This window comes from Tamandua tetradactyla, chromosome 14 (assembly GCF_023851605.1).
Source record: "Tamandua tetradactyla isolate mTamTet1 chromosome 14, mTamTet1.pri, whole genome shotgun sequence".
NCBI classification, from domain to species: Eukaryota; Metazoa; Chordata; class Mammalia; order Pilosa; family Myrmecophagidae; genus Tamandua; species Tamandua tetradactyla.
The window spans coordinates 78950896-78976515 of NC_135340.1; the positions used below are offsets into that span (position 1 = coordinate 78950896).

Below are 25620 nucleotides of genomic sequence, written 5' to 3' on the forward strand. Positions count from 1 at the left end.
GTCTCCTTCCCTGCTTTGTGAGTCTCTTGAAGGTGGGATTTGTACTCATTCATCTTTGTTACTTCTGTACACAGTACTTGGTACGTACTAGGTACAAAAAGCAATGTAGGGGCGGTGCAGCAATGGCTCAGTGGCAGAATTCTCACCTGCCATGCCGGAGACCCGGGTTTGATTCCTGGAGCATGCCCATTCCAAAAAAAACAGCAGCAATATATGTGGGTGACTAAAACTCTAGCTTAGCTCCCCGAACTCTTCTTTTAGTGACATGTCTAATTCTGTAGAAAAGTTACATTATCAGCAAAGACCACTAATCAGACAAAATTGGTGGCCATTAGTTTGGAAGAACAAGATTTGGAGGTTGATAATATCTGCGTTTTACTTCTAGAAAGCAAAAACTTTGACAGCTTTCATCCTGAGCAAGAACAGTCTGGTGGTTCATTGAGCAGATTCTGGAGTCAGGCTTCCCGAATGTGAATCCTATCCCTGCCACTTAGGATCTCTCCCCTAAGCCCCTGTAGAGAGCTGCCTGTACCATTTTTCTATCTGTAGTTTCTAGCACTGAGAGTTATTCTGTACATTTAAAAGAGTGGATGAATGTATGTATGTGGAAAGTCAAATGTCATGTGGGCTCAGATCCCACAGAACCTTTTAGTCTTGATAGCTCAGAAACAAGTCTCTAGAGAGTGTTTCTTCCCTCTGTAATACCACCTTTGTCTCTCCTGTGCAGAGGTAAACTTCTCATGGGGTGTGCCTTCTGTTCCCCATAGCTACCTCCAAGCACAAAGCCTTTCCAGGAAGCCCAGAGCGAACTGAACCAGGCAGCAGCTGATCTAAACCAGTCTGCTGGGGAAGTGGTCCATGCCACACGAGGCCAGAGTGGAGAGCTGGCTGCAGCCTCCGGAAAGTTCAGTGATGATTTCGACGAATTCCTTGATGCTGGTATTGAGATGGCTGGCCAAGCTCAGGTGGGTGTGGAGGTGGCTGTGTGGAGTTGAGCCTACATCTTCTTTGCTCTGGTGGCTGTCCTGCTTTGTGGCTGATTGGGCAAACAGGAACAGGGTACCTGTTAGCAGTCCATAGTTGGCTACCTTCTCTCTGCTGCTTAGGAAGCTCCCTGACTTTACAGGAATGGCGTTCCCAAAGATGCTATCAGCTTGTGTGTGAAGTGCCTCCCAGTGCTGAAGGATGACATTTCCCATGGTCCTCCCACAGAAACCATCATTTTACTTTTGGAGAGAGGGTGGGAGAAAGAGGGAGAATGTTTACATAGATTAGGACAGCTCTTCGAACATGGTATAATGTAGTAAAAAATCATTTATTTGAAGTTTAGCAGGCCCAGTTGAAGGAACTGTGCCTAATACTGAGTGTCAAATGATTAAAAAATTACCTCCTCCAGATGAATGGATAAACTCCTTGTTTAGAATAAGGGAGCATCACTGGTCTGGAGCCAGCTTTCAGAGCTGTGTTTTTTTTTTCCTGAGCTCCTATGAACTCCCTAAGAGAATATCCAGGTTGTTTCTTGCTCTGATTGATAAAGGGTTGTTCCTCTGATGGCAAGCCAGGCAAGAAATGTTTTCCTTCCCAATTCAGGAACTTCTGGGATGCAGTCAATTCAGAATACCGAGACTGCTGATCACTTGTGCCAGGCTGAGATAGACAAGCTACTTGACAACTCCAGCATTGTTAAGCAAGATGCTGGGATTGTTGCTTGGTCTGTGTGCTCACTCTCTCCCCTTTTAATGCCTCTGCTTGTGAGAGCACAGCTCATGGCTGACCCGCTTAGGGATGGATTTCTGTCCCTGTTGATCTGGGCATCTGCTTGAGTAAGGGTGGGTATTGGTCAGTGTCCCAACAAATTGGTCATCTGTCACCTATTGGCTTTATTGTGTCCTATAGAAGTAACCTGCTTCCATTGTAGAATGTGCCCCTCGCTCTCTGAATCCTTTTAGGAGAGATGTACATCCCTAATTACTTTGGTTCCTTTTGCCCTTCCAGACGAAAGAAGACCAGATCCAAGTGATAGGGAACCTGAAGAATATCTCTATGGCATCCAGCAAACTGTTATTAGCTGCCAAATCTCTTTCTGTAGACCCAGGAGCCCCCAACGCAAAAAATCTCCTGGCAGCAGCTGCAAGGTAAGAGTGGGACAGCATGCACTTTTTGTGTGTGGTTAAACAGTGTCGCTGCTGTCTAAGAGATGTGCCTGACATCCTCCTCCCGTTGTTGAGCAAAGAATTGGTGTTGTGCTTATGTTGTCAGAGGTGGAGGTAAGAGTGATGGAGGCTTTAGTATTTTATAAAACAGGCTCATTTACATGTGCTTTCCCTGCTAAAAATATTTGCTGTCTTCTCATATAGCCTTTTCAGTGGAAACTTGCTCAGACTTAAGGATCCCATTGTTTTGTAAACACTATGGCTTTAGTTATTTTTTTAAAATAGATGTATAGTTTTTGGGTTTTAGAAGAAATATATGCCCATTGAAAAAAAGTCAGAAAGTACTGAAAAATATGAAGAGGAAAATTATGCTCAATTAGTCATGCAGCAGACATTTATTGAGCATTTACTGTGTGCTTGGTATCAATGTTATTTAGATTGATTTTTTTTTAATTCTGGGTGCATGATCCAGGAATCGAACCTGGGTCTCCCACATGAAAGGCGAGCATTCTCCCACCACCTGTGCATCCTCTTTTAAACATTTTTGTTGTTGTTGTTTGTTTGTTTGTAGATTTTTTTTTTTTATTAATTAACGGAAAAAAAGAAATTAACCCAACATTTAGAAATCATACCATTCTACATATGCAATCAGTAATTCTTAACATCATCACATAGATGCATGATCATCGTTTCTTAGTACATTTGCATCGGTTTAGAAGAACTAGCAACACAACCGAAAAAGATATAGAATGTCAATATAGAGAAAAAAATAAAAGTAATAATAGTAAAAAACAAAACAAAACAAAACAAAAACCTATAGCTCAGATGCAGCTTCATTCAGTGTTTTAACATGATTACTTTACAATTAGGTATTATTGTGCTGTCCATTTTTGAGTTTTTGTATCTAGTCCTGTTGCACAGTCTGTATCCCTTCAGCTCCAATTACCCATTATCTTACCCTGTTTCTAACTCTTGTTGGACTCTGTTACCAATGACATATTCCAAGTTTATTCTCGAATGTCGGTTCACATCAGTGGGACCATACAGTATTTGTCTTTTAGTTTTTGGCTAGACTCACTCAGCATAATGTTCTCTAGGTCCATCCATGTTATTACATGCTTCATAAGTTTATCCTGTCTTAAAGCTGCATAATATTCCATCGTATGTATATACCACAGTTTGTTTAGCCACTTGTCTGTTGATGGACATTTTGGCTGTTTCCATCTCTTTGCAATTGTAAATAACACAGCTATAAACATTGGTATGCAAATGTCCGTTTGAGTTTTTGCCCTTAATTCCTTTGAGTAGATTCCCAGCAATGGTATTGCTGGGTCGTATGGCAATTCTATATTCAGCTTTTTGAGGTGTAGATTGATTTTTAACATTCAGTCTGTCCCATATGGAAGGGCTCCAGCTTAGGATGGAACTAAAAATTAAAAAAAAAATTATTAAAAAATATATTAAAACATGAATCTAAGTTTGGAATGAAGTTAATGTTCTCCTCCCCTGTTGCTTCTGCTCCAGGGCCACCACGGTAATTTATTGCAGTAACCAGTAGTTGAATGCTGGTATGTGGAGAAATTGCAGTGATAGCTCAGGAAGATCTTATATAAGCAAGACCACGTTAATTTTCCTGAACCCATAGGGTATTTTATGATGCTGTGATGGATTAGGCATGTTTTCTTAACATCTTTGACACAGCTTCATGTATAGGAAAGCTGACAGCAAAGACAGATTCAATGCAGGACTTTTAGGGGATGTAGAATCATTAGAAACCTTATCGAAATAGCAGACCATTGACTTTTTGAAAAGCACAGCTTCAATTCCTCTTTGTTTTTTTCTTTAAGTTGTCTTTGTATATTTATTTTTCAAGTTTTGTTTCCCCTGCAAGCTCAATGGCTGGTTTGGAAATCTGAATTTCGTTCCAAGCTTTAATGTTTGAGTAACTCAGTGACAATGACTTGACCAAACTTTCCCATCTGCAAAATGAGGGTGCATGCTAGATCATCCTTAAGCTTCTTTCCAGCTCTCAAAGTATTAGATCTTATGGTACTAATGATTAAAATATGTCTGTGCTTCCTTCTTGGCTTGTGTGTTGTTTGGCTGGACGGTATTAAAGCAGTTCCCCAGAAAACTCTTGAGTTTCTTCCTTTATTCTGAGATAGATATTTTAACTTCAAACAACCTACAGCTACTAGGAAATTGGAAAAATATCTTTCTATCCCCCCCCCACCATATTCTCTTGTGATTATTCCAGCAAATGAGTATCTTCCCTTGGTGTTGGTAATGATAAGGGGTGAGAGTGGAAGTGATAGCTACTCTGCAGAGCAGCTGTTTCTGATATAAAACCTTCTGTTGGTCACTTCTTTTTTCCTGCAAAGGCTCTTTGGATAAAGCAACCCTTTGATGTTTCCAGGTATCTAAACTCAAATGGTTTTCATTATCTTCACTTTTTTTTGCATCATTTCAGAATCACAGTTTCTACTTGGAACCTGTCGTTCATTCTTTTCATTTCAGGAAGAAGGGGAGAGAGTAAATTTGGCCTTTGAAAGCCAGATATAGAAGGAAGCACAGACCCTGGAGGAATGTTGCTAGTGTCAAAGTTCTGTGGGTACCTGAAGGCCCCCTAGTGGTAACAATGAGGACAAGAGCTGGAGCCTAGCTTTTAAAACTGCCTTTTCTGTCCTAACTTTCCTGCTGTTTGAAAGGGAGTTTGCACTTGATGGTTTTATAGCCAAGTGAGCATTTAAAAATCATCCCATGAGAATGACTGTCTTAGAATGGAACTGTTGCAAGAAGATTCTGGCACATTCTCTTTGGCTTCCTTGGTGCATTTTGGCAAGTTTCTGTCTCCCCCAGGTGGTTTCCCAATAGAAGCTCCCCCCAGGTCAAATGAGTCAGGTGAGCTCCTCCTGGGAGGTGAAGCTCTATCACAGTGGGGTTCATACATTCATTCTCTAGTTCATAAATTCATTCTTTCATTTGCTCATTACACAGAGATTTATCGGATGCCTAATGTGAGCGAAGCCAAGCTCTGGGTACGTGGAGGCACGCACAGAGCGTGCGCCCCTTCATTCTGGGCCTCATCCTGGTGCTCATGGAAGCTGAGCCCTGGGGGTCTGGGCATCATGGCCCTCTCTCATGGAAGCTGAGCCCTGGGGTCTGGGCATCATGGCCCTCTCTCTTCAGGGGGGGGTGGCCAAGGCGCGCCTCCAGTTCTCGTGGGTATCCCTTCAGGACCCGGAGACACCACTGGGGGTTCTCAGACCTAGACCGTCTTGGCCCTTGTCAGCAAACCTGACTCCCTCGTTCTTTGTGGCTTCTGGGATCTTTCCTGTTCTAGAAAGAGAGGCTTGCTTCTGGAGAATAGTAGATTATATCCTCTGCGAATGGGGACTGCATGTCCTATTGGTCTCATCTAGAATGTTCTTTCCCCTTTATCCAGATCTGGATCTTACTCAGACCTGAAAGTTTTCACTTGCTGTGGTTCACAAGGCAGCAGGTGCTCCCTGCCTGTCCCCGGCAGGAGTGTGGCCCCTCGCTCAGCACCCCATCCCGTCCTGTCTGGGGTCCGAGCTCTAACATTGCCTTCTCGGGCTCAGCATCTTTGTATTCATCTTTCTCTTCTCTTACCTCTCCAGTTAGATTACAGACCCCTTTCTATCAGAGAATTAAACCATGTTATTTGTTAATCTCCATGCCCTGTGCACAGCAGGAACTAGGGAGTACTTGAGGGCACATTTTGGTTTATTCTTTCTTCCTAAATGTCTCGTCCCTTGAGGAAGAGAAATGTCTTCTTTTTATACCCCCTCTGAGCTACTGATCAGATATGTGCTTAATAGGCCATCAAAAAGTAGAAGTTGGTTATCTTGTCCACTCCCCACCTCCACCCCAATTCAATAACTATTTAAAATTTCCAGTCAGAGTTCCCAAACTCCATTTGAATCATTTTAGTATCTATGGACATAAATGAGCAATTTTTAGATTAGAAAGTACTTTTTTAACCTCTGAGGTCATAGATATCAGTTTCTTAAAGGATGAGAGTAGATAGAAATACCTAGATAAAGAATAAAATACAAGAAAATGTTGGCTCTGGATGGCGGAATTGTGACTATTTAACTTTTCTGTTTTTCTTTTAAATAAAAGAAAATAAAAGTTGAAATTTTTTTAGTTGTGAAAAAGAGGGAGTCCTGATTTCAGGCATATTTTTCATGATGCTGTAAGTTGTTAATTCATGATTTTTAATAGATTTATTAAAGATTTTTCTATGAAAACAACTTGTTGAAAATCATTTAACATTTTGGTATGTCATTCTGCCAATTTTCTGTGCATACATATTTATTTTTACAATGGTGAGCCCATACATATATACTGTTTTTATTTTACTTGAAAATAAATAAAATGAGTATTCTTCAATTACATTAGTAATACACTGCACAGCATGATTTTTAATGAACCCCCAGAATTCTGTTGTAGGCAGTGCTAATCAACCTTTTATTGTTGCATGTTTGGGTGGCTTCTGTTTTGATCTTAAAAAGAATTGCTGTGTCATGATGCATATGCTCTAAGAAATGATCATGGTGATGAATATACAACTATGTGATGATATTGCGCGTTATTGATTAATATACCAAGAATGGGATGCTCATATGTTAAGAGTGTTTGTGTTTGTATGTTGTTATGTTTAAAAATAAATTAATTAATTAAAAAAGAATTGCTGTAGTTTGAAACCTAAAAATAATGGTTTTCATTGTGCAGTCTACATAACCAAATGCCTCTGGGCCACGTACTTTATTGTTTGGCTATGTAATCTGGTCTCTAAAATAAGTTGCAAAGGTAAATGATACCCCCGTTACTCATGGATCACTATCACCCAAGTGATTCATTCAGGCCTTTGGGGCTAGACTGACACTTTTATGGATTATACAGCTATAGACCCTTAGTTGTCTCTCTCTTTTTTAACCCCAAGTTTTTGTCTCTCTCTTTTTTATTTGAAAATTTTTCATATCTACCAAGAAGTTAATAGACTAGGACAGCTAGCAGTTGTATACCCTCTAGATGCACCGATTATAACAGTTTTTAAATGGAAAAATCTTTATGTCTAGAAACTAGGTTTTTAAAAACTCCAGATAAACACGAAACATTGAAATGAGTTGAATGGAAAGCTCATGTTGTTTGTGGCAGTATTTTCCACAAGCTCATATCACCACAGTTGATGGCATTCTCCATCCATTATAATGTAGACGTGTGTAACCTGGAAGTGTGTTTTGAAGGCTGCACACCAGACATGGTGGTGGGCTCTAAGTGGCACTTGAAATGAATACATCATGGACTGCACTGTCCAAGGTGATCAGAGCTAGGGCTTGTCCTGCTAGCTTATTGTCAGTTTTTCATTCACACTATGGAGAACACAGTGCTTTCCAACGACACCTTAATTGGGCACTTTTTTCCCCAAATAAATGAACCACTAGTGTCAATCTTGGAAAAGCCATTTTGGGATTCCTTCTTGAGTTCAGGGAAGTTTTTCTTCTTTCGGGTTCATCACCCTAGGTAAATTTAAAATTCAAAGCAGTATTTCCTCATCAAATAATTAAGCTGATTGCCTTTGTACATTTGCAACATCATTTTCCATCTAATTTGATATTCTCCGGGAAGCTACAAAGCCAATTTAGCTAATAAAATGAGAAATCTTTTATATTAGTCAGTGTTGGTGATTAACAGCAATGTGTGCCTTCATTTGTTTTTGTTTTAAGTATACCCTTTCGCTGCAGTGGTTAGTAACTGGGCATAGCTTTCTGGACCCTGCTAGAGTGTGGATTAGCTATGACCCCAATAGAAAGTGGTTCCAGCTCTGAGTTTGGAGTCAGTGAGGCATGATCTTATTTCTCCTCCTTACTTAAAGCATCCCCTTAGGGAGTTGTTTCATGTTGTCTCTCTGTTTTTTCATTTGTAAAATGTACGGACATTCAATTTTAAGACTTACTATAAAGCTACAATAATCAGGATAGTGTCATATTGACAAAGGGTTAGATACATAGATCGGTGAAACAGAATAGAGCTCAAATAGAACCACACAAATGTAGCCAATTGATTGTCAACAAAGGAGCAGACAAAAGAAATTCAATGGGAAAAGGATAGTTTCTTCAGCAAATGGTGCTAGAACAGTTTTTCTTCCATATACAAGGCAAAATAAAGAACCTTGACTCATATCTCACACCGTATTTTAAAAATTAACTAAAAATGGATTATGGGCTTTCTAAAATATCTACGTTGTAATCTAAGACAAGTTAAACAGGAACTGCTCAGGAGGGATAGAATTCTTGCCAATGTAGAAAACAACACTTGAGTTCTAAGAAGAAGAAAGACACAACTGAAATCCCAGGAGTCTCTAATTTATTCCTATTAATGTTAACAAAAAAGAACAGCTGTTTTAAAGAATGACTTGGGGACACCTTTTAGGCTCTAGTAAGTCACGTAGAATTTAATGGGAAGTAGAGATTTTTTACTTCATAGGCATGGTTTACAGTGTATCTGCTATATTCCAAAATAGCCTTATTCGGTTCATCTTATTCCTCATGAGTTTCTAATGAATGGTCTTGAAATCAGTGTTTACATGATTACTCTGCTGTTTGCAACTTCATTGGGAATTCTTTCTTATGAATATATTAAAAGTTAGTCATAATGCTTTCAAAGAATGATAAGTAAATCAAATGAATAATTAGAAGCAGGATAGTGATTCCTTTTGCTTGAAAGGTTTTTGTCTTCCCTGGGTGTGGGTTATTTCTGGATGTTCAGAGACAAGCCTTTGGCTTGTGGAAGAGCTCTCAAGTGAACTCCAGCCTCCATAATGAATTAATTGTATTTCTCCTGAACCTGCAAAGCAATCTTGGGGAAATTACTGCTGATCTTTTAAAAACCACCTTCTCTCACAGAGCTGTGACAGAGAGCATCAATCAGCTCATCACTTTGTGCACCCAGCAAGCCCCTGGCCAGAAAGAGTGTGATAACGCCCTGCGGGAGCTCGAGGTGGGTCGGGGAAGGCGGCCGTGGGCCCCTGCTCTTTCCCAACAGCCTGTTTTCTTCTTCTCAGTCCTTGCCTTTGATGTTCCTGGGAGGCTTTGGGGGCCCAATTTCCAATCCAGTGGGAAGGAACTGAAGAAAAATTAGATTTGTTTGGATCGCCATCCGTGCTTTCTCTTTTTTCTACCAGCAAGAGATTTTTTTGTTGCTGTTAAAAGATGCTTGGTTTCAAACAAAAAGGGGCCTATGGTATTGGATGTAGGCAGAAGATGAACAGTCTCTACCTGAAAAAATTGGGAGAGATTATTCAGGGTCAACTGAGAGAGAAATATAGACTGGGATAGATATGTTAATTGAGTAAAAATGAATTCCTGTATGTCTTATTTTGTGACGTACAGGGGACACATAAGCAGAAAGTCAGAAGTGACTCTGAGCACTACAGTGCCAAGGACAAGCTCCCTCCAGGCCCCTAGCAGCCCGGGGAACACAGCTGTGGGTGCTTTTCAATAAACCTACATTGTGTATTTATTTACAATTGAAAACTCATTTACTCCCATAGAATGCGTATATGTTGACATAAAATCAGTGTGTGCATTTGTATGTAGGGCAGTTCTAGCCCATGCAGATTATACTGAAACAGCCACGTGGTTTTCTCGGTAGACATGGTTGTACCCAGTGGACCTTTAGTTTTCTGGGTGATCCCAAGGGGCTGGCAGGGTGGGAATATCCATTGCAGCTGCTGAAGCATTTGATTGAGGTGCTGATGATGGCAATTAGCCCATTATGTGCTGCTAGCTTATTTTCCCAGGATTGTAGCATTCTGCAAATGGTTGAGAATGTTCTTATGTTGGCTGAATTACTGCTCTTTTCTGGTCTGTTCACACTTGCAAATATAAATGATTTGTAGCTGTCAGCCTAAATGGGCTCTATTGGCCTACGTGGATTTACTCTGTCCTTTACTGATATTACTGGCCACCAAAATTAATGTCTTTTTGAGGGTTGAAGAGGTTCTTCAATGAAATTAGCTCATTCATTATTCTGCCTTCTTTCCCACATATCTGAACAGCTTAGCAGTCTCTACCATTGCTTTCCCTCATACCTTTGTAACTTAGGTGACCTTGTCTTTTTTTGGCTGTGCCCCAAAGGCTTTTAGCTTTTGAAATTAATGTACATTCTCACTCAATGGGGAGATGTTTGAACAGATACATCACCAGGCTTTTCCCCCCAAGAAAAGTTCCTCATAAGTGGTGACCCAAGGTCATTAGAACGTGAAGGCAAGCAATGATTTTCAGTGGCCTGGAGACAAAGAAAAGGCAGGTCCAATGCCCAGTTTCTTAATGAGGACCTAAACAAGATTGAACATTTTCTACATTTTTTAAAATTGTAAACAAAGGGAACATCTCAGTGGGTAATGCTGGGAACTTGCCTTCTTTCATGCCTACCCATGAAAAGTTTCCAGAATTTAAAGACTGTAGGTTCTTACCAGTTTTCAAGCATGGAGAAATAAATGTTTATGTCCTTGAATTTAAATTCCTTGGGGTTATCCAGCACAGAAATTGCATTAATTGACCATAAATATCTTGCCTTGCATTAACCTTCAAATTTCTTTAAAACAAAATAAAACTCATCTTTCTGTGGATACCATGCTTCTCCTCCTTCAGAACACAGAAGACTCATCTCTGGGAAAGCTAATATGGATCTTATTCTTGTTCTATCATTAAAATTTGATTAGGAAAAAAAAAAGATTTGATTAGGAAACTTGAGATCATGGATACCATCAGAATTCCTCTCAGGAATGTGGGTATATGAGGGACAATTGATCAAAACCCTCTATATAAAGGGGAAATTATAGTGGTATTTTATATTCTCCTGTTTTATAATACTTGCTTTCTTTTGGGGTTGTATTCTCCTTCTGTAGACGGTCAAGGGGATGTTGGATAATCCCAATGAACCTGTCAGTGACCTCTCTTACTTTGACTGCATTGAGAGCGTGATGGAAAATTCCAAGGTGAGACGGTCTGGGCTATAATTCGTAGCTTATGTTGCTTCTCAGAGTGGATGAAAGCAGGATGTTCTTTCTGTGTATTAGTATGTAATCACTATATATGACTGCGTATGTCAAAGCCTCGTTTGGAGTCCTTGCTCTAGTGTGTCTGGAACTTGGGCTGCATCCGCATCCCCTGGAAGGTTTGTTAAACAGATTCCTAGGCCCCACGTCCAGAGGTTCTGATTCAGCAGGTCTGGGATCGACCAGCATGCGCACTTCTAACAAGCACCGAGGTGCTGCCTGCCCTGCTGATCTGAGAACCATACTCTGAGAACCACTGCTGCATGCCACAGCACAGATGGTTCGTATTGTGAATCAAATCCTGTGCGCTTGTCTTTTTACACCTGGGGCTGGACTGCTACGGGAAGATCCTCAGTGAACTTGGCTTACATTAGGTCCTCTCGGGTGTTCTTTGTGCCATCCACCTGTAATCTCAAGGGGGTGTAAATTCGGTTTTCAGGGAATGAAAAAATCTTCAATGTTATAAAGGTTTGTGGCCCTCCAAACTGTACCCCTACTCAATCGAATCTTTTTCCTTAGTATTTAATTTGATTAGAGAAAGGGACAATTAGGAAAAATTTCTAAAAAGGCTCCTTAGGGAAGCAGTTACAAAAAGAAAAGATTGAGAAACACTGATCTATGTAATCCTTTTAACATCCGTTAAGAATGCCTGGAAATCAGAAGGTTAAGGTGAAATGCATGTGAAATCAATGGATGTTGAGGTTTTGTGATCTGGCTTTATACTTGGAGCATGTGTGTATGTGTATTTACCGCACTTTTATGTTAGGTTTGGGGAGACGTCTGTACTGATGATGTTAGGAGAACTGAGACTGGAGTTTGTTCTCTGCTACATGCTTTATGGAATAATGAACTTCTAAGGGGAAGACCTATATGTAAAGTAGAAAAATGAAAAATAGTATGAATATAAGTTAAGTGGCCTTGAATGTTGGAATTGTAAGTGCAGCCCCCTTTACCCCATGATCTGAAGCACTGGTGGACAGAGAATATCCCTGGTTGTTTTCCAGGTTTTGGGCGAGTCAATGGCAGGGATTTCACAGAATGCCAAGACCGGAGACCTCCCTGCCTTTGGGGAATGTGTGGGGATTGCATCCAAAGCTCTCTGTGGGCTCACGGAGGCCGCGGCCCAGGTAAGGGGCTGGTCCCTATGTCTTGTAGTGCAAACCTTCCAGCCTGTGTCTGGTCCCAGTCACCTGCTGTGGGAGGCCCTGGAGAGCTCCAGTTTCAGCATCTCTAAGTAGCACGTCAGGAACCATGAAAAGGTAGTGGTTCCTGTGCTCGCTGGAGTAGGTAGACTTCAGCCAGTTATGCCCCAGGGGCAGAGCCTAGGAAGGGTGCCCACATGTCCTGCCTTGGCTGCTTGAGCAACAGTGGGTCCAGGGTGGGGAGGACAGTAAGCGGGAGGGTTTTGGACTGTGGCATCCAGTGAACACTGCAGACCTGACTTTCTTTTTTTTTTTTTTTAAGATCACTGTTACAGGTGAGTGGTTTCTGGGGCACTACGTACTTGAAATTTACCCCAAAGATTTAGGATTGCAAAAATTCTAGTGATTTTTTTAAGTTAGTTTGTTTGTTTTGGATCAAAGAAAGAGCAAATTAGAGTCTATCACACATAGATGTAAGATATGGCATGTCCTTCCTCTTTTTTTTTTTTTTTTTTAACTGTACTGTGCATTTCCAACAATTACTGGGCTTATGTGACTGAGCCTTCAAAAATGTCAGAATCTACTTTGAGGATTTATAATTTGCAAGTTATTCTGAACTTAGATTTTACTGACCCAAAAAGCCACCTCCTAGTTTAGGGGATGAAATTCTCCACCCTTATCCTCCCCTTCTCATCCCAGGGCAAATGAATTAAGTTCAAAAATCTTACTCATAAATTCACATTCTCCCTTTCATTTTTCTAACGTATCCAAAAGGTTTTAAAGAGAAGCCTTTCTTTTGTAGCCTCTTGGAAATCAAATACCAGCCCCACCCACCACCTTTTTTTTTTTTTTGAGCCATCAGAGCCATGTAATGGCCTGATTAGAATTAGTTGACAGGTTCTTCCTACTTGATTGCCAAGACTCTTCCTGCTATTACAAATACTGGCATAAACAATAAGGACGTGTTAAGCTACGTGACGTGAAGCCCAAGGCCAGCAGATGTACATGCTCTTTGCCCCCACTTCTTTCTGCTAGTCACAGCATCAGCTTCATGCTGAGGCTGATTACCCTGATGGTTGTAAAGTGGCTGCTGGAAGCAATTGGGGCTGTATGCTTTCTTGCTCATGTCCTGCAGAGGAGCATCTTGAGGCTTTCTCTTGAGAGAACAAGGAGACTTTCTTCCCAGAAGCCTGCAGTCCTCAGTCTGCTGGTGTGTCACTGGCCCAAGGTGGCTCAGGCCTGTCCGTCTTAAAAGTCTTACTGATAAGAGGGATGACATTACCCTGCCTGGCTTGAAATAATAAGTACCTGTACTTGACCACTGCATGCACAGAGCTGGGCCATTGTCCACCAGACTCGTCTGTGAGGATGGAGCCTGAGTTGTGGCTTTTCTCCTCACTTTGCAGGCTGCCTACCTGGTCGGCATCTCTGATCCAAACAGCCAGGCAGGCCACCAGGGCCTTGTGGACCCCATCCAGTTTGCCAGGGCTAACCAGGCGATCCAGATGGCATGTCAGAACCTGGTGGACCCCGGCAGCAGCCCATCACAGGTAACCGCTTGAGGTTTGCAAGTCTTTGAGCTCTTCTGAGTGGGTTGTGGGAAGACTGAGGGAAGCTAGTAAAGAATACTGTTCTTTCAGAGCTCACAAAATGACAGCTAAATGCAGCACTATAGATGATGATGATAAGGGTAGACTATAAAGTGTGAAAGTGGAAGTTCGTAGGTGCTATGAATGGGGTGCTGGAAGGCAATAGGAGTGAGATTGCCGGAGAAATTCATTAGGAGTTACAGTTCCATTCCATTCAGGGGACATATATTGGCAGGTGCATCTATGTTCTTAAGCACTACGGGGTCAACTTAAGACCTGATTCCCCCACCCCCTTGGTTCTTAGTCTAATGGAGGAGGCAGGAATGGACAAAGTCTGGACCATGCAGTGATCAGGCTGTGATGATGATGCCAGGGATGCAGGGAGGTCACTTCACAGAGATGGTAGTGCTGAGCTAGCCATCAAAATTGGGTAAGAAGCCACAGGGCAGAAAGGAGCCAGAGAGACATTTTAGCAGTAGACAGTATATGAGACCTTCCATGGCACTTCTAATATCCAAGTGGCATACACTTCATTCATTTATCAAAATGTATGCTGCAAAACACAAGAGCACTCTGATATGGGAAGCAGGGCCGCCTTGCCGGTGGCACATCCGGAGTGAATCCTGGGACTGGCATTCTTAAGGCAGAAGAAGGACCCCAATAGAGGAGAAAGTACAGAGACCATCTGGACCTGCAACAGACCCAAAAGCTGATATTTAAGATGTCAGTGCAGCTAGGACTCATTATGTGTTCCTTTAAGGTTAAAGTATTGTTACCACTTGCAGTAGAATAGAACAGGTGGATTCAAGAGAGCAGATGGACATGGGGGTTGGAGGGTAAAACCCGTGGAGATTCCTGAGCCAGACCCCTTAAAAAGGTGCCAAGCCCACCTGCCGATGAGGCAGAGCTGATAGTACCTCGATGTTTATTTTAATCATTTCACCTGCATCTTCTAAAACTGAACTCTCCTGTATAGTTGACACTAGCAACATGTGGCTATTAAGCACTTGAAATGGAGAAATACAAATTGAGCTTTACTGTAAATGAATTTTGAAGACTTGTTATGGAAATAAGATTGTAAAATATCTCAATTTTATATTGATTATATGATGAAATTTATAACTTGAATATTTCAGGTTAAATAAAATGCATTATTAAAATTTATTTCCCTTTTTTCTCTGCTATTTTAATGTGGCTACTAGAAAATTTTAAATTATACACGTGGCTTGTATTATATTCTGTTGGGCAGCACTGGCCTAGACCTGGGACCATTTACCTCCTAGCTGAAGGTGGCAAAGGATAGACTGGTTGCATCCTTTTTAAGACTATATGGGCCGTACTCCTACAACAACTTCAGTACCTCCTTTTCTTTTCTTTTTTTGTTCTCCTTTGCTTTATATTTCTTGCCCCCTCCTTTCTTAGAGGGACTTTGGGAGTGACAGAGGTAGACCCACATCTTATAGTTAGACTGGCTCTGGATATGTGGGTTGAGGAGGAATCCAGGGGTTGGGACTAGAGTGATCTGGACCCCTCTGCACTGAAGCATGGGTGCCCCCAACCCAGCTCCATGCTTTGTAGGTCCTGTCAGCTGCCACAATTGTCGCCAAGCACACCTCGGCCTTGTGCAACGCCTGCCGCATTGCCTCATCCAAGACAGCCAACCCAGTGGCCAAGAGGCACTTTGTCCAGTCAGCCAAGGAGGTCGCCAACAGCACTGCCAACCTGGTGAAGACCATCAAGGTAGGTCGTGGAGCCATCGCTCTGCTCATATGAATTCCTGCATAACCTGTCGCAGAGAGGAAAGAAGTGCAGGATTCGAGATCTGCTCTGCTAAGACTTAAGCCTAGTGATGTTTAACTTCTAATTCAGTCTCATGACTCATGTTATTGAGGAGAAGGGCTCCTTACTAATGGAGGTATTCATCATGAAAACTAACATGTTGGTCTAATAGCCTTCTAGATTTGGAGGGGCTCCCAGTTTCTGATTGGAAGGGGTTGGCTATGGGACGTGTCTCAATGCTGTGTTTGGGCAGCAAACACCCTGTGTTTCCTAAACTGTGTGTTTACTTGGGGTGGTTTTGATTGGGTTGGTGGATGGCTCTCCCTTTGTTTTCAGAAGTATGTGGGTCAAGAAAGTGGGTAGAAGAAGAAGAAAATGAGAGATGATGGAAAAATCAATTTAACCTTAAAAGAAAAAAATCACTTAAACTCTCCTGTGTTATATATTCTGTTTATAGTTGGTTAAATTTAATGGAGCATCAACTGTTAAAACTAGAGCACTCCATGTCCAGAAAAAGTTAATCTTTGTGTTAAAAGCCATAGATGAGTTGAACCGCATCTTTATGTAAAAATACAGGTGCTCATGGCTGTGGAGCAAGTTATTAACTTTTCTCCATCTTTCTCCAGCAATTAGAAAGTGGTCATCCTTTAGTAGTCATGGTTGACATGTCCTGAATGATTTTAGTTTTTTGTCTTGGGAAAATTTAGAACACATAGCAGCATAAGTGAACACCATGTGCTCTTCACCCACTGTGGCAGCGTCAAATTCTGGCCAACCTTGTTTCGTGTATAAACTAATCCTTTCCCCCGCTGACATTTTTGAAGCAAATCTCCAGCATCATTTTATCAGTAATATTTCAATATATATTTCTATGTGATGAGAACACTTTGAAAGATAATATCACTGCTTACAATTACCACACCTTAAAAAACAGTTAACACGAATTCCTTGTTATCATCCAGTGCCTGCCAGTATTCACATCTCCCCAGTTTTCTCTTCTTCGGCTTCCTCCTCCTCCTCCCCCTCCTCCCCCTCCCCCTCCTCCCCCTCCTCCCCTCCCCTCCTCCCCCCCTCCTCCCCCCTCCCCTCCCCTCCCCCTTCCCCCTCCCCTCCCTCCCCCTCCCCCACCCAATATGTCTCTTAAGGCTCTTTTATTTTTAGACAACTTTGTAGAGGTCTATTTGACGTATATATTTTTTCCTTTAATGAATAGAGTTTCCCCTCCATCTGTTTTATTTTTCCTTGTAATTTATTTGTTGAAGAAACAGGATTGTCTCTCATATACAATCTTCCATAGTCTAGATTTGCTGACTATGGGTGGTGGACCAGATGGTCAAGGACCTAGATGAAAGATACTTTAATGTCTCTGGATACTTTATTTCTTTTAATCTTATTTTAAATTGCAAATCATGCATTTCATTCTAGTAATTCATCACTCAAGAAAATTATAGAATTTTAAGCAGTCAAGGATTGGAGATTTTAAACCAGCACAGTGTCTTGGTCCCAGGCCATACAGGGGAAGAGAGGGAGGGTGGTGTCCTTGCAAGGAGAGCAGCGGAGCCAGCTGGCTGTAGCAGTTGTAGATGGGTGCTAAAACCACAAACACAGACTGCTCTAGGTTGAGGCCAAATCGGCAGCAGGCAGCTGACCTTGTGAAGAAACAGCTACAGCCTGGACAACAGACCACAGGCGAGGGCCCAGCGCTCCCCTTCCCCACCAGGCCTCCAGTGGTGGTCATTGTAGGCAGGATAATAGTTCTTTGGAAACCCTGACATGCAGGAGGGAAAGGCACCGGAGCCGCTTACCCTTTTTATTTAAGGCTCTTCACGTATATTTAGGTGGGAGGATCTGCGTTGTGGCTGGGACAAATCCTGGGGAAGTCAGATTTTTTTCCAGTTCTCTCCATAGAACACAGCACTGTGTAGCTGATATAACCAGGTGGGGAAATCACTCAACAGGATGAGCCAAGCAGAAGCAAAAGAGGAAACAACAAGCCAGCAGCAGTTGCAAGCAGACTCATGAGAACATGGCATAGCTACCCAGTCTGCAGTTAATTAGCTGTTTAAACAGAGCTGATTTAAAGACAATACTAAGCTAGGTTGAAAATGAACAAATAAATTAAGACCTGTGCTCAGGTGCCCCTGTGATCGAAGAAGCAGCTCGCCTCATCTGCTAATACAGTTTAGCAGTTAATAAAGAGTATGTATTTGTTTATTTTGTGTAGAACCCTGTTCGAAGTGATTATTTGGAACTTTGTGACTATTAACTCATTTAATCCCCACAGCCACCTTGTGGCTGTCATCCTCATTTTACAGACAGGAAACTGAGGTACAGAGAGGTTAAGTAGATTTCTCAAGGTAGCATACCCCTTCCTCTTACTACTGTCAATCCTACTTCTCACTCCTGACATGCTGTTCAAGTCTTTGCAATAGAGAGACAAAGCAGTGTACTGGTTTCTCAAGCTAGGGAAAAATATCTTGATGTGTTTACAGTGCTTTGGTAAACATTTTGAGGGTGGTGGAAATTCAAACAGGCATTAAAATTAAAACTAGTGACATCATTGTTGGTTCCTGTATAATTATAACTTATCTCAGTTAAAGTCGGCCACTTTCTAATCACTTAAAATAATAAATAAGATATTTAGATGGATTAAAGGAGAAAAAAAGAAACTCTTCTATAAAAATTCCTGGGGCCCTTTTTTTTCTGCCTCTTCTTTGGTTTAAAATCCTGACTGTAAAACACATCTCTGCTAAGATTTCATCTTTTCAAATTCTCCCCACTGTGTCAAACCCTCTTTGCAATTCCTTGCAACGAATGAGCTCTTGTGATGGCCTGAACGATAGGTGATAGGCCTGTGTAGAAATACCGGGGGTGGGGGGGTTGGGGGGGTGGGGGTGCAGGGGGAAGTGCAGTATAGAAAAGATAAAGCCCCTGTCTCCTGTGAGCATCCTAAGAATCAGTAACACTGGAGCAGAAGCGAACGTATTTCCTCTGAACTTGTCAAATTCTGCTTTATTTTTCAATTCCCTTAGTGTGGTGGGGTTTGCCAGGAGCTATGAGCTTTGCTTTTAATTTACTATTAGGAAAGTGGAAAAGATTGTTCTACTCTCCACACCATACTACGTACAAGATAGATTTCCTACTTTGAAGGCATAGTTAAGCATCCTGTGAAATAGAGAAACAAATGAGTGTTAAATTCCCTAAATGCTTCAGACATCTGCCTTCGGATAGTTGCAGTGCTTTCCAAGATTTATGCTAGTTAGGGCCTTTTTAAATTTTTCTCCTATAACCGTGGGGTTGTACCCAAGTTTAAATTCCAGCTGCCATACCCTTATAGTCACAGAGAAAGGAAGGGAACCGGCTGGAGGAGGACTGGGGAGCAGGCAGCAGGTACTCCACAGTGGGACTCCAGGAATCTTAAGTCTCTCTGATGGCATCCTTTAAAATCCCACAACATAACTCAGCAACATTAATATCTGTGCCCTTACCCCAGGGAGACACTGCATTAAAAGCTGGGCAAGTTAGAAGGGCATGTCCCAACTGGTCACCATGTATATGGCTTCCTACTTTCTCTCTTCAGTCAGCTCACTACCTAGTCTCAAATCAGATGTGTGGAATGGAATGTTGTTTTAACTCTGTGGTCACTTAGGTTTGGGTGCTGGGTTGAAATTGTGCAGCTCTTGTTTTTTTTGAGAAGTTGGAGCATGGCCTTGCCCCTCACAGCAGAGTTGTAGCTCAGGTTTTGCAATTAAGCTCTTCTAGTGTGTTCCAAAGAAACCTGATCCATTTCTCTTTCATTGAATTTGACTTGGCTGTGAGTATGTTTTCTTGGTCAGCCTTATGTTTGGATTGGTAAAATGGGTTTCTTCAAAAGAGAAAGGATAAAAATAACTCTTTGCTTTCTCTTATTCCTTATCCTTGTTGGCTTTGTCTGAGGAGCAGTAGAGAAAGGAGCCAGCGTTCTGGTTTAAGGCATGCCCTAAGTAATGGGGTGCGCTGAGAAAATCGTGTCACTTTCTAGGTGCTAGTTTCATCGTGGAAGTCTGGGATTGAATCATCTTTAAGGTCCCTTCTGGCCACCAGTCTATCAATCTTTGATTTTTGTATCCATGCAGAACTTGTTTCTCCCAGAATTCCTGTGAGAATTTAAAAAGTGATAACACTCAGAGGAGCTGGCCCAGAGGGGCAGGATCCCTTGCCTTGATGGGGCCTGGGCATTTGGCTAAGAGAATTTAATCTTTTTCAGTCATATGGCTAGGGTGCAAGGCATTCTATAGAGGAGCTAAAGGCAACCTTACATGCCTGCTCAAAATCTCACCTCTGAGCAGAGTTTTCGCAGGTGGTTCAGCTGTGCCCAGTATGGAAGAGGCATTCAGAAGTGAAATAGTATCTCTGCAAAGCATCCTTTCTGATGCTAAATGCCTCCTTACAGAGGAACTAGCTTTTCCCTTTTGAAGTGAAAAAAGTTATTGAAGTAACTGGGCCTCAAGCTCACATTATTGGAGGCCCCGTCCTGTGATGAGCCAATCACCTATGTGATATGTGATTTTAAAGCTTCTACTCAAAAGAAAAATAATTTCTTCACCCTATTAGTGCAGTTTTTAAGAATGCACGATTAGCAAACTGTTCCCTTGGATCTGCCTTAGGTAGTCATCTTTTCCGTTTGAATAAGTTTGGCTAAGGTTTGGGGTTTTATCAGATGCCTTCCTGATAGGAAGTGCCAGACTGAGAGGGCTCTGGGAGGTAGAGGAGGAAGTGGGAAGGGGAGGGTGTGGAGACTAAGAAGCAGGAAAGGTGAGGAGCACCAAAGGTAGACTTAGCCCCACCCACGCATGTAGCTAGAAGCCAGGACACCCCCCTCTGGAGGAGTGTAGTGGGTGGGGCTCCCTCAGCCACTGGCTGAACTGGGGCTAAATCCTCTGCATCCAAAGTGCGCTCCTGCCATGCAGCCTGCGTCGCTGGCTCGCCTGTGCTGGGGCTCCTTGTGTCTGCTCCTGTTGTGTAGCCCCTGCTTTGCCTCCACTGGCATCCCCAATTGCTCTAAAGTTGTATAGAGTCCATCCTCAAGGAGTTGGCTTTGTTAAAAGTGAAGAGAGGTTAAAGAGCCAAGATACTTCACTTCCACATCGCCAGTGCCTGACACAGCAGTTAGCAGGTGCCAAACAAACACTCACTAGATACAGGAGTGGCAGTTAGAAATGAGGTCATGCATGTGAGCGAGAAGTAGAGGAATGTAAGGTTTCCACTGGGCCTGGGAGAAGGGCAGAATTGGAGAAGTTAGAATGGGGCTGGTGTCCACTGGTGGGGGGAGGGCGTGGGCACAGAGGCTAGCAAAGTGCAGTAATAGCAGAAGCAGTGAATTAGTCAGGGCCCTGGGAATTCCTTTGAAAACATTAGGGTGGCAGATGTGTAATTATTGTCCCAAGTTGCCAAAGCTTAATTGGAATGTGGTTGCTATTCAGAAATAGCCTTCAAACTGGCCATGTGTGCCTGCTCTTGCCTTGTTGAAAAACAGAAATGCTTCCATCTCACATCCTGTTTGTTTTATAATGCTAGTGCCTCTGGATTTTTGTTCACTAATTGTCTAAATTGGCTTTTATTATTGCTGGTAGCAGTTAAATTAAAAGCTTGATTGGTCATTTAACGAGGGGACATACATTCTTCTCGAAATGTAACTGGCGTCAAATGTAGCCCTTTGCAGGGAAGCTGTGGCTGGGTCCCTGTCGGTTGGCTCTTATGGTCTTGTTCTGCCAGGTGGGGGCCCAGGGGAGGACTCAGTGCAAGTGTAACTCTGTGTGAGGCAGCCCAGCATGGGCCATAGGCCACGTTCCTGGGTTCTTGTTCTTCTGAATCATTCATCATCTCTGCACCTGATAACTTAAAGCCATTGTGCTATTCACAATGCTTCTCATTTTAAAAATATGATTGTGGCATAAGGTATAGAGAGAAAAAAACATTCATGTGTACAGCATAATGGATGCTTTTCCAGCTGAACACAACTAGATTAACTACAGCCAGACCAACAGACAGAACCTTACGTGCCCAGCAGCCTACCTTCTATTCCTTTCCAGTCTCAGCTGCTCCAGAGAGTGCCCTGATGTCATAACACTTTGATTTGTTTCACCTGTTATTGTACTTTGCACACGTGGAATCATATATCCCAGGTCCTCTTTTGTGTCTGGCATTTCCCACTAAACATTGTGAGATTTGCTGGGTTGGTGGGGATGGGGGCAGTTACAGTCTATTCCTTTTCAGAAGGCGTCTATGCCTGCTCTACCTCCCTCAGAGCCATTCAGGGATATCCAGGTAATATTTAGAGAAAGTTAAATGTGCTATTCAATGTGAAGTATTTTTATAGGTTGCAGGGTGGGGAATAGGTTTAATCTGAGTGGAAATGGGTGGGGAGAAGGGTACAGAAGAGCTCAAGGGTTATAGTTTGAAAAGTGGGAAGGAAAGCGGCTCAGCTTCAAGGTTTGGCAAAATGACTCATCAGGAGTGACAAGAAGGGCACTGCCTGAATCAGTGTATTCCTGTCCCATGCGAATGGGAAGTTGACGGTAAGATCAGCTGTCCTGTGAGCCATCTGCTCAGCTTTATTCTTTACAGTTGCTAACTGCCTGATGGCGGGATCTCACCATCTCCTTTGGAGGGAGATGATCGCTGTGCTCAGGAGTGAATCCTGCTTCTCATCAGAGTGAAATTGCTGTTTTCCCGGCAGGCCCTGGATGGGGACTTCTCTGAAGACAACCGCAATAAGTGCCGCATTGCCACTGCGCCCCTGATTGAAGCTGTGGAGAACCTGACAGCCTTCGCGTCAAACCCTGAGTTTGTCAGCATCCCCGCCCAGATCAGCTCCGAGGTAGGAAGCCTGCAGCAGAAGTAGCCCTGAGGTCTTTGGCTGGTTTTGTGCAGCTTGGAATCCAGAGGCTCCCTCTGGCGATAGGTAGGGTGCTATTACTGCTGTTGCTATGTGCACAGGTTGATGAAGCACAGTCTCTGCACACTGAAGAGGTAACGTCTTAGCATTAGTATTGAGAACAGTCTCTCCTCGGGGGTTTGGGGCTGATTGTTTCTTGGGATGTGTCCTGCTCAAAAATGGTATTTATGGAGCAGTTCAAGGGTCACTCAGTGGTAGAATTCTTGCCTGACATGCTGGAGGCCCGGGTTCAATTCCCTGAGCCTGCACATTTCAAAAAAAAAAATACTATTTATGGGTTGAGCACGGACTTACGTCCCTTCCCTCCCCTTCCCCCACCCCCAGCCCCTGGGTAAGTCAATCTCCGCTGTACCCTGCCTTCTTCCAAAGGGTGGAGATGGTGATTTGGTAAAGAGCGGGATCATCTAGGACCCAGTTCATGCACTCAGGTTTGTGCACCCTGCCCTTGACACGTCTGCTGTCTGGTCCCAGGGCTCCCAGGCTCAGGAACCCATCCTGGTCTCAGCCAAGACCATGCTGGAGAGTTCGTCGTACCTCATCCGCACTGCACGCTCCCTGGCTATCAACCCCAAAGACCCCCCGACATGGTCCGTGCTGGCTGGACACTCCCACACTGTGTCTGACTCCATCAAGAGTCTCATAACGTCCATCAGGTCAGTTTCCCGTCTGGATATTACTGTTGTCCTGCAGCTGAGCAGGGCAGGTGGGGGGGAAGTCCACCTGGCCTTTTATTTAATAATAATGCTGTTGAGTATTATGATCACCTTCTCCTTCTCTATGGGACCAGAGGTAGCCTGGGTCGTAGTAATAATAGCTAATTTAAGCACTTACTGTATACCAGATGCTGTTCCAATTATTTTACCACCTATATTATCTATTTGGTCATCACAACAATGTTGTTAGGTAAATTCTGCCATTATCTCCATCTCACTGCTGAGAAAATTCAGGCAGAAAGGACTTAGGTCACATTCCCAAGGTCATACCCAGGCCCGATGGCCCCAGTCCAGCCTTCTAACCATTGCACCGTATTGTCTATACCAGGACCTTAGACAGAGAGCACCACTGTTTATTTAATAATATTTGGAGTTATCTTTGGTTTGCTAATAAGACAAAAAGAATATTCTATGGCTCACAGTTACCTCTCTGCCCACCCCAGTGATTTTATAACACGAAAAACATTCTCCAAGTGGGTATGCATTTCTACGTTGACCTAAGTTAATAGATTATATATACCCACAGAGTATAATGCAGCCCCTCTTTTAGTCTTATTTTGTTTCTCAATTTTTTTTGAAGCTCAGGACCACAGTTAACTTTCTTTCTTAATGCCTTGCAAAGAAAAATCCACTACGTATTTTAACTCCTGCTGCAGTCCAGGACTTTGCAAATTGCTTGTAAGTAGAGAGCATAGTATGTTGCAATGAAAATAGTGCTTACCTCTTTTAACTAAGGGTCATATGCTTAAGCCAGTGAATGGAAAGTCTAAGTCTAAATTATTTCATTATGTAGTTACCAAATGGAAGACAGCACCATATCCTTTCTACCAGAAGTGGGATCATCGCAAATGTGAAATGAGGAAATGCATGGGTTATGCAGAGAGGCCCAGCAAGCAAGGGTCAGGGTGTCACTCCTTAAATAAGATGAGTAAGTAGGGTAGGAAGTTGACAGAGGCTCTGGGCCCACCAAAGCTGGGCAGTTCTGGAACTTGAGCCCATGTTTGACTCATGCTGCCCCTTCCAGGGACAAGGCCCCTGGCCAGCGGGAGTGTGACTACTCCATTGATGGCATCAACCGGTGCATCCGAGACATCGAGCAGGCCTCGCTGGCAGCCGTCAGTCAGAGCCTGGCCACGAGGGACGACATTTCTGTGGAGGTACGCTGGGTTCTGGCCTGCTCGGATGCCTCTGGAGGCTTTAGGGAATGGGGGGGGTGGGGGTGGGGGTGGACCAAAATATTTTGATGCTGGAGTGTCCTCATTGGACTAACCTTCCCCTTTGGAAACAGCCTGGGCAGTTCTCTCTGGACAGGGTGGAGCAAATGTTTACTAGAGATTGATGGTTTGGTGAAGGGAAATGTTCTACTGGGGCAGGAGGGAGTTCAAATGTGACTGAGATTTGGGGATAATTATCAACATCAGCTCTTCTTACTGTGCCAGTAAGACGGGATATGGGTTACCGTATTCAGTTTAGCGTGTCAGCAGAGCAGCCCTAGGCTTATAATTTGAATGTTTCTCTGTTGTCATATCTCATCAGTGCACTTTTTTGGTTAATGTGCAAATTTAACCTTTAACTCTAGTGCATTTGGTCCTTTCAGAGCTAAAGGTTTTTACCCTAAATTATTCAGTATCTAGTATCTGAGGACCTTTAGCATTCTGTTTTGAACTATGTTTAGTTTGCCCTCTATTGCTACTTTTTCCAAAGTTAAAAAGTAGAATTTTCCCACATTTCTCATTTGAGTTTTCTCTATTACCTCTCCAAAGATCCCCAATTCATATTCTTTCTCTCAGTTGAAAACATAGTGCCTGACATTCAGGAGGCACTTCATAAATAAAGATCTGTTTGCTGATGTTTACCCTGCTGTCACTGAATTCATGAACAATGGACTTTTGATTCCTGTCTATAGCAGTGAGGCCAGAGTCAACATTGCCCATTTTTACTAATAGAGCTATCTGTTTCACTCTGGCTTCAAACCTACACACACACACACCAATTTCCAAATAAAGAAAGAAAGAGCAAGAATTTTTACCCTGCACGGTATGCTACAGTTATTTTATATATATATATATATTTTTTTTAACATGGGCAGGCCCCGAGAATCAAACCTGGGTCCTCTGGCATGGCAAGTGAGAATTCTGCCACTGAACCACTATGGCCCACCCACAGTTATTATTTTTAACTTGTTATTAAAGCATCTAATGCAGAAAATTGCACATAGC

At 42.7% G+C, this 25620-nt stretch overlaps 1 protein-coding gene across 11 annotated transcripts in view; it reads left to right on the plus strand.

Moving 5' to 3' along the window:
- The window catches only part of TLN2 (talin 2), a 491250-nt gene that overhangs the window by 364663 nt on the left and 100967 nt on the right, over window positions 1-25620 (plus strand). For all 11 annotated transcript variants that reach the window (XM_077128095.1, XM_077128103.1, XM_077128097.1 and 8 more), the window contains 10 exons: window positions 768-965; window positions 1996-2135; window positions 9086-9179; window positions 11092-11181; window positions 12246-12368; window positions 13790-13933; window positions 15551-15712; window positions 22470-22610; window positions 23160-23341; window positions 24426-24558. In XM_077128095.1, coding sequence (XP_076984210.1) covers window positions 768-965; window positions 1996-2135; window positions 9086-9179; window positions 11092-11181; window positions 12246-12368; window positions 13790-13933; window positions 15551-15712; window positions 22470-22610; window positions 23160-23341; window positions 24426-24558 — 1407 coding nt within the window. The remainder of the gene's footprint in view (window positions 1-767; window positions 966-1995; window positions 2136-9085; window positions 9180-11091; window positions 11182-12245; window positions 12369-13789; window positions 13934-15550; window positions 15713-22469; window positions 22611-23159; window positions 23342-24425; window positions 24559-25620) is intronic.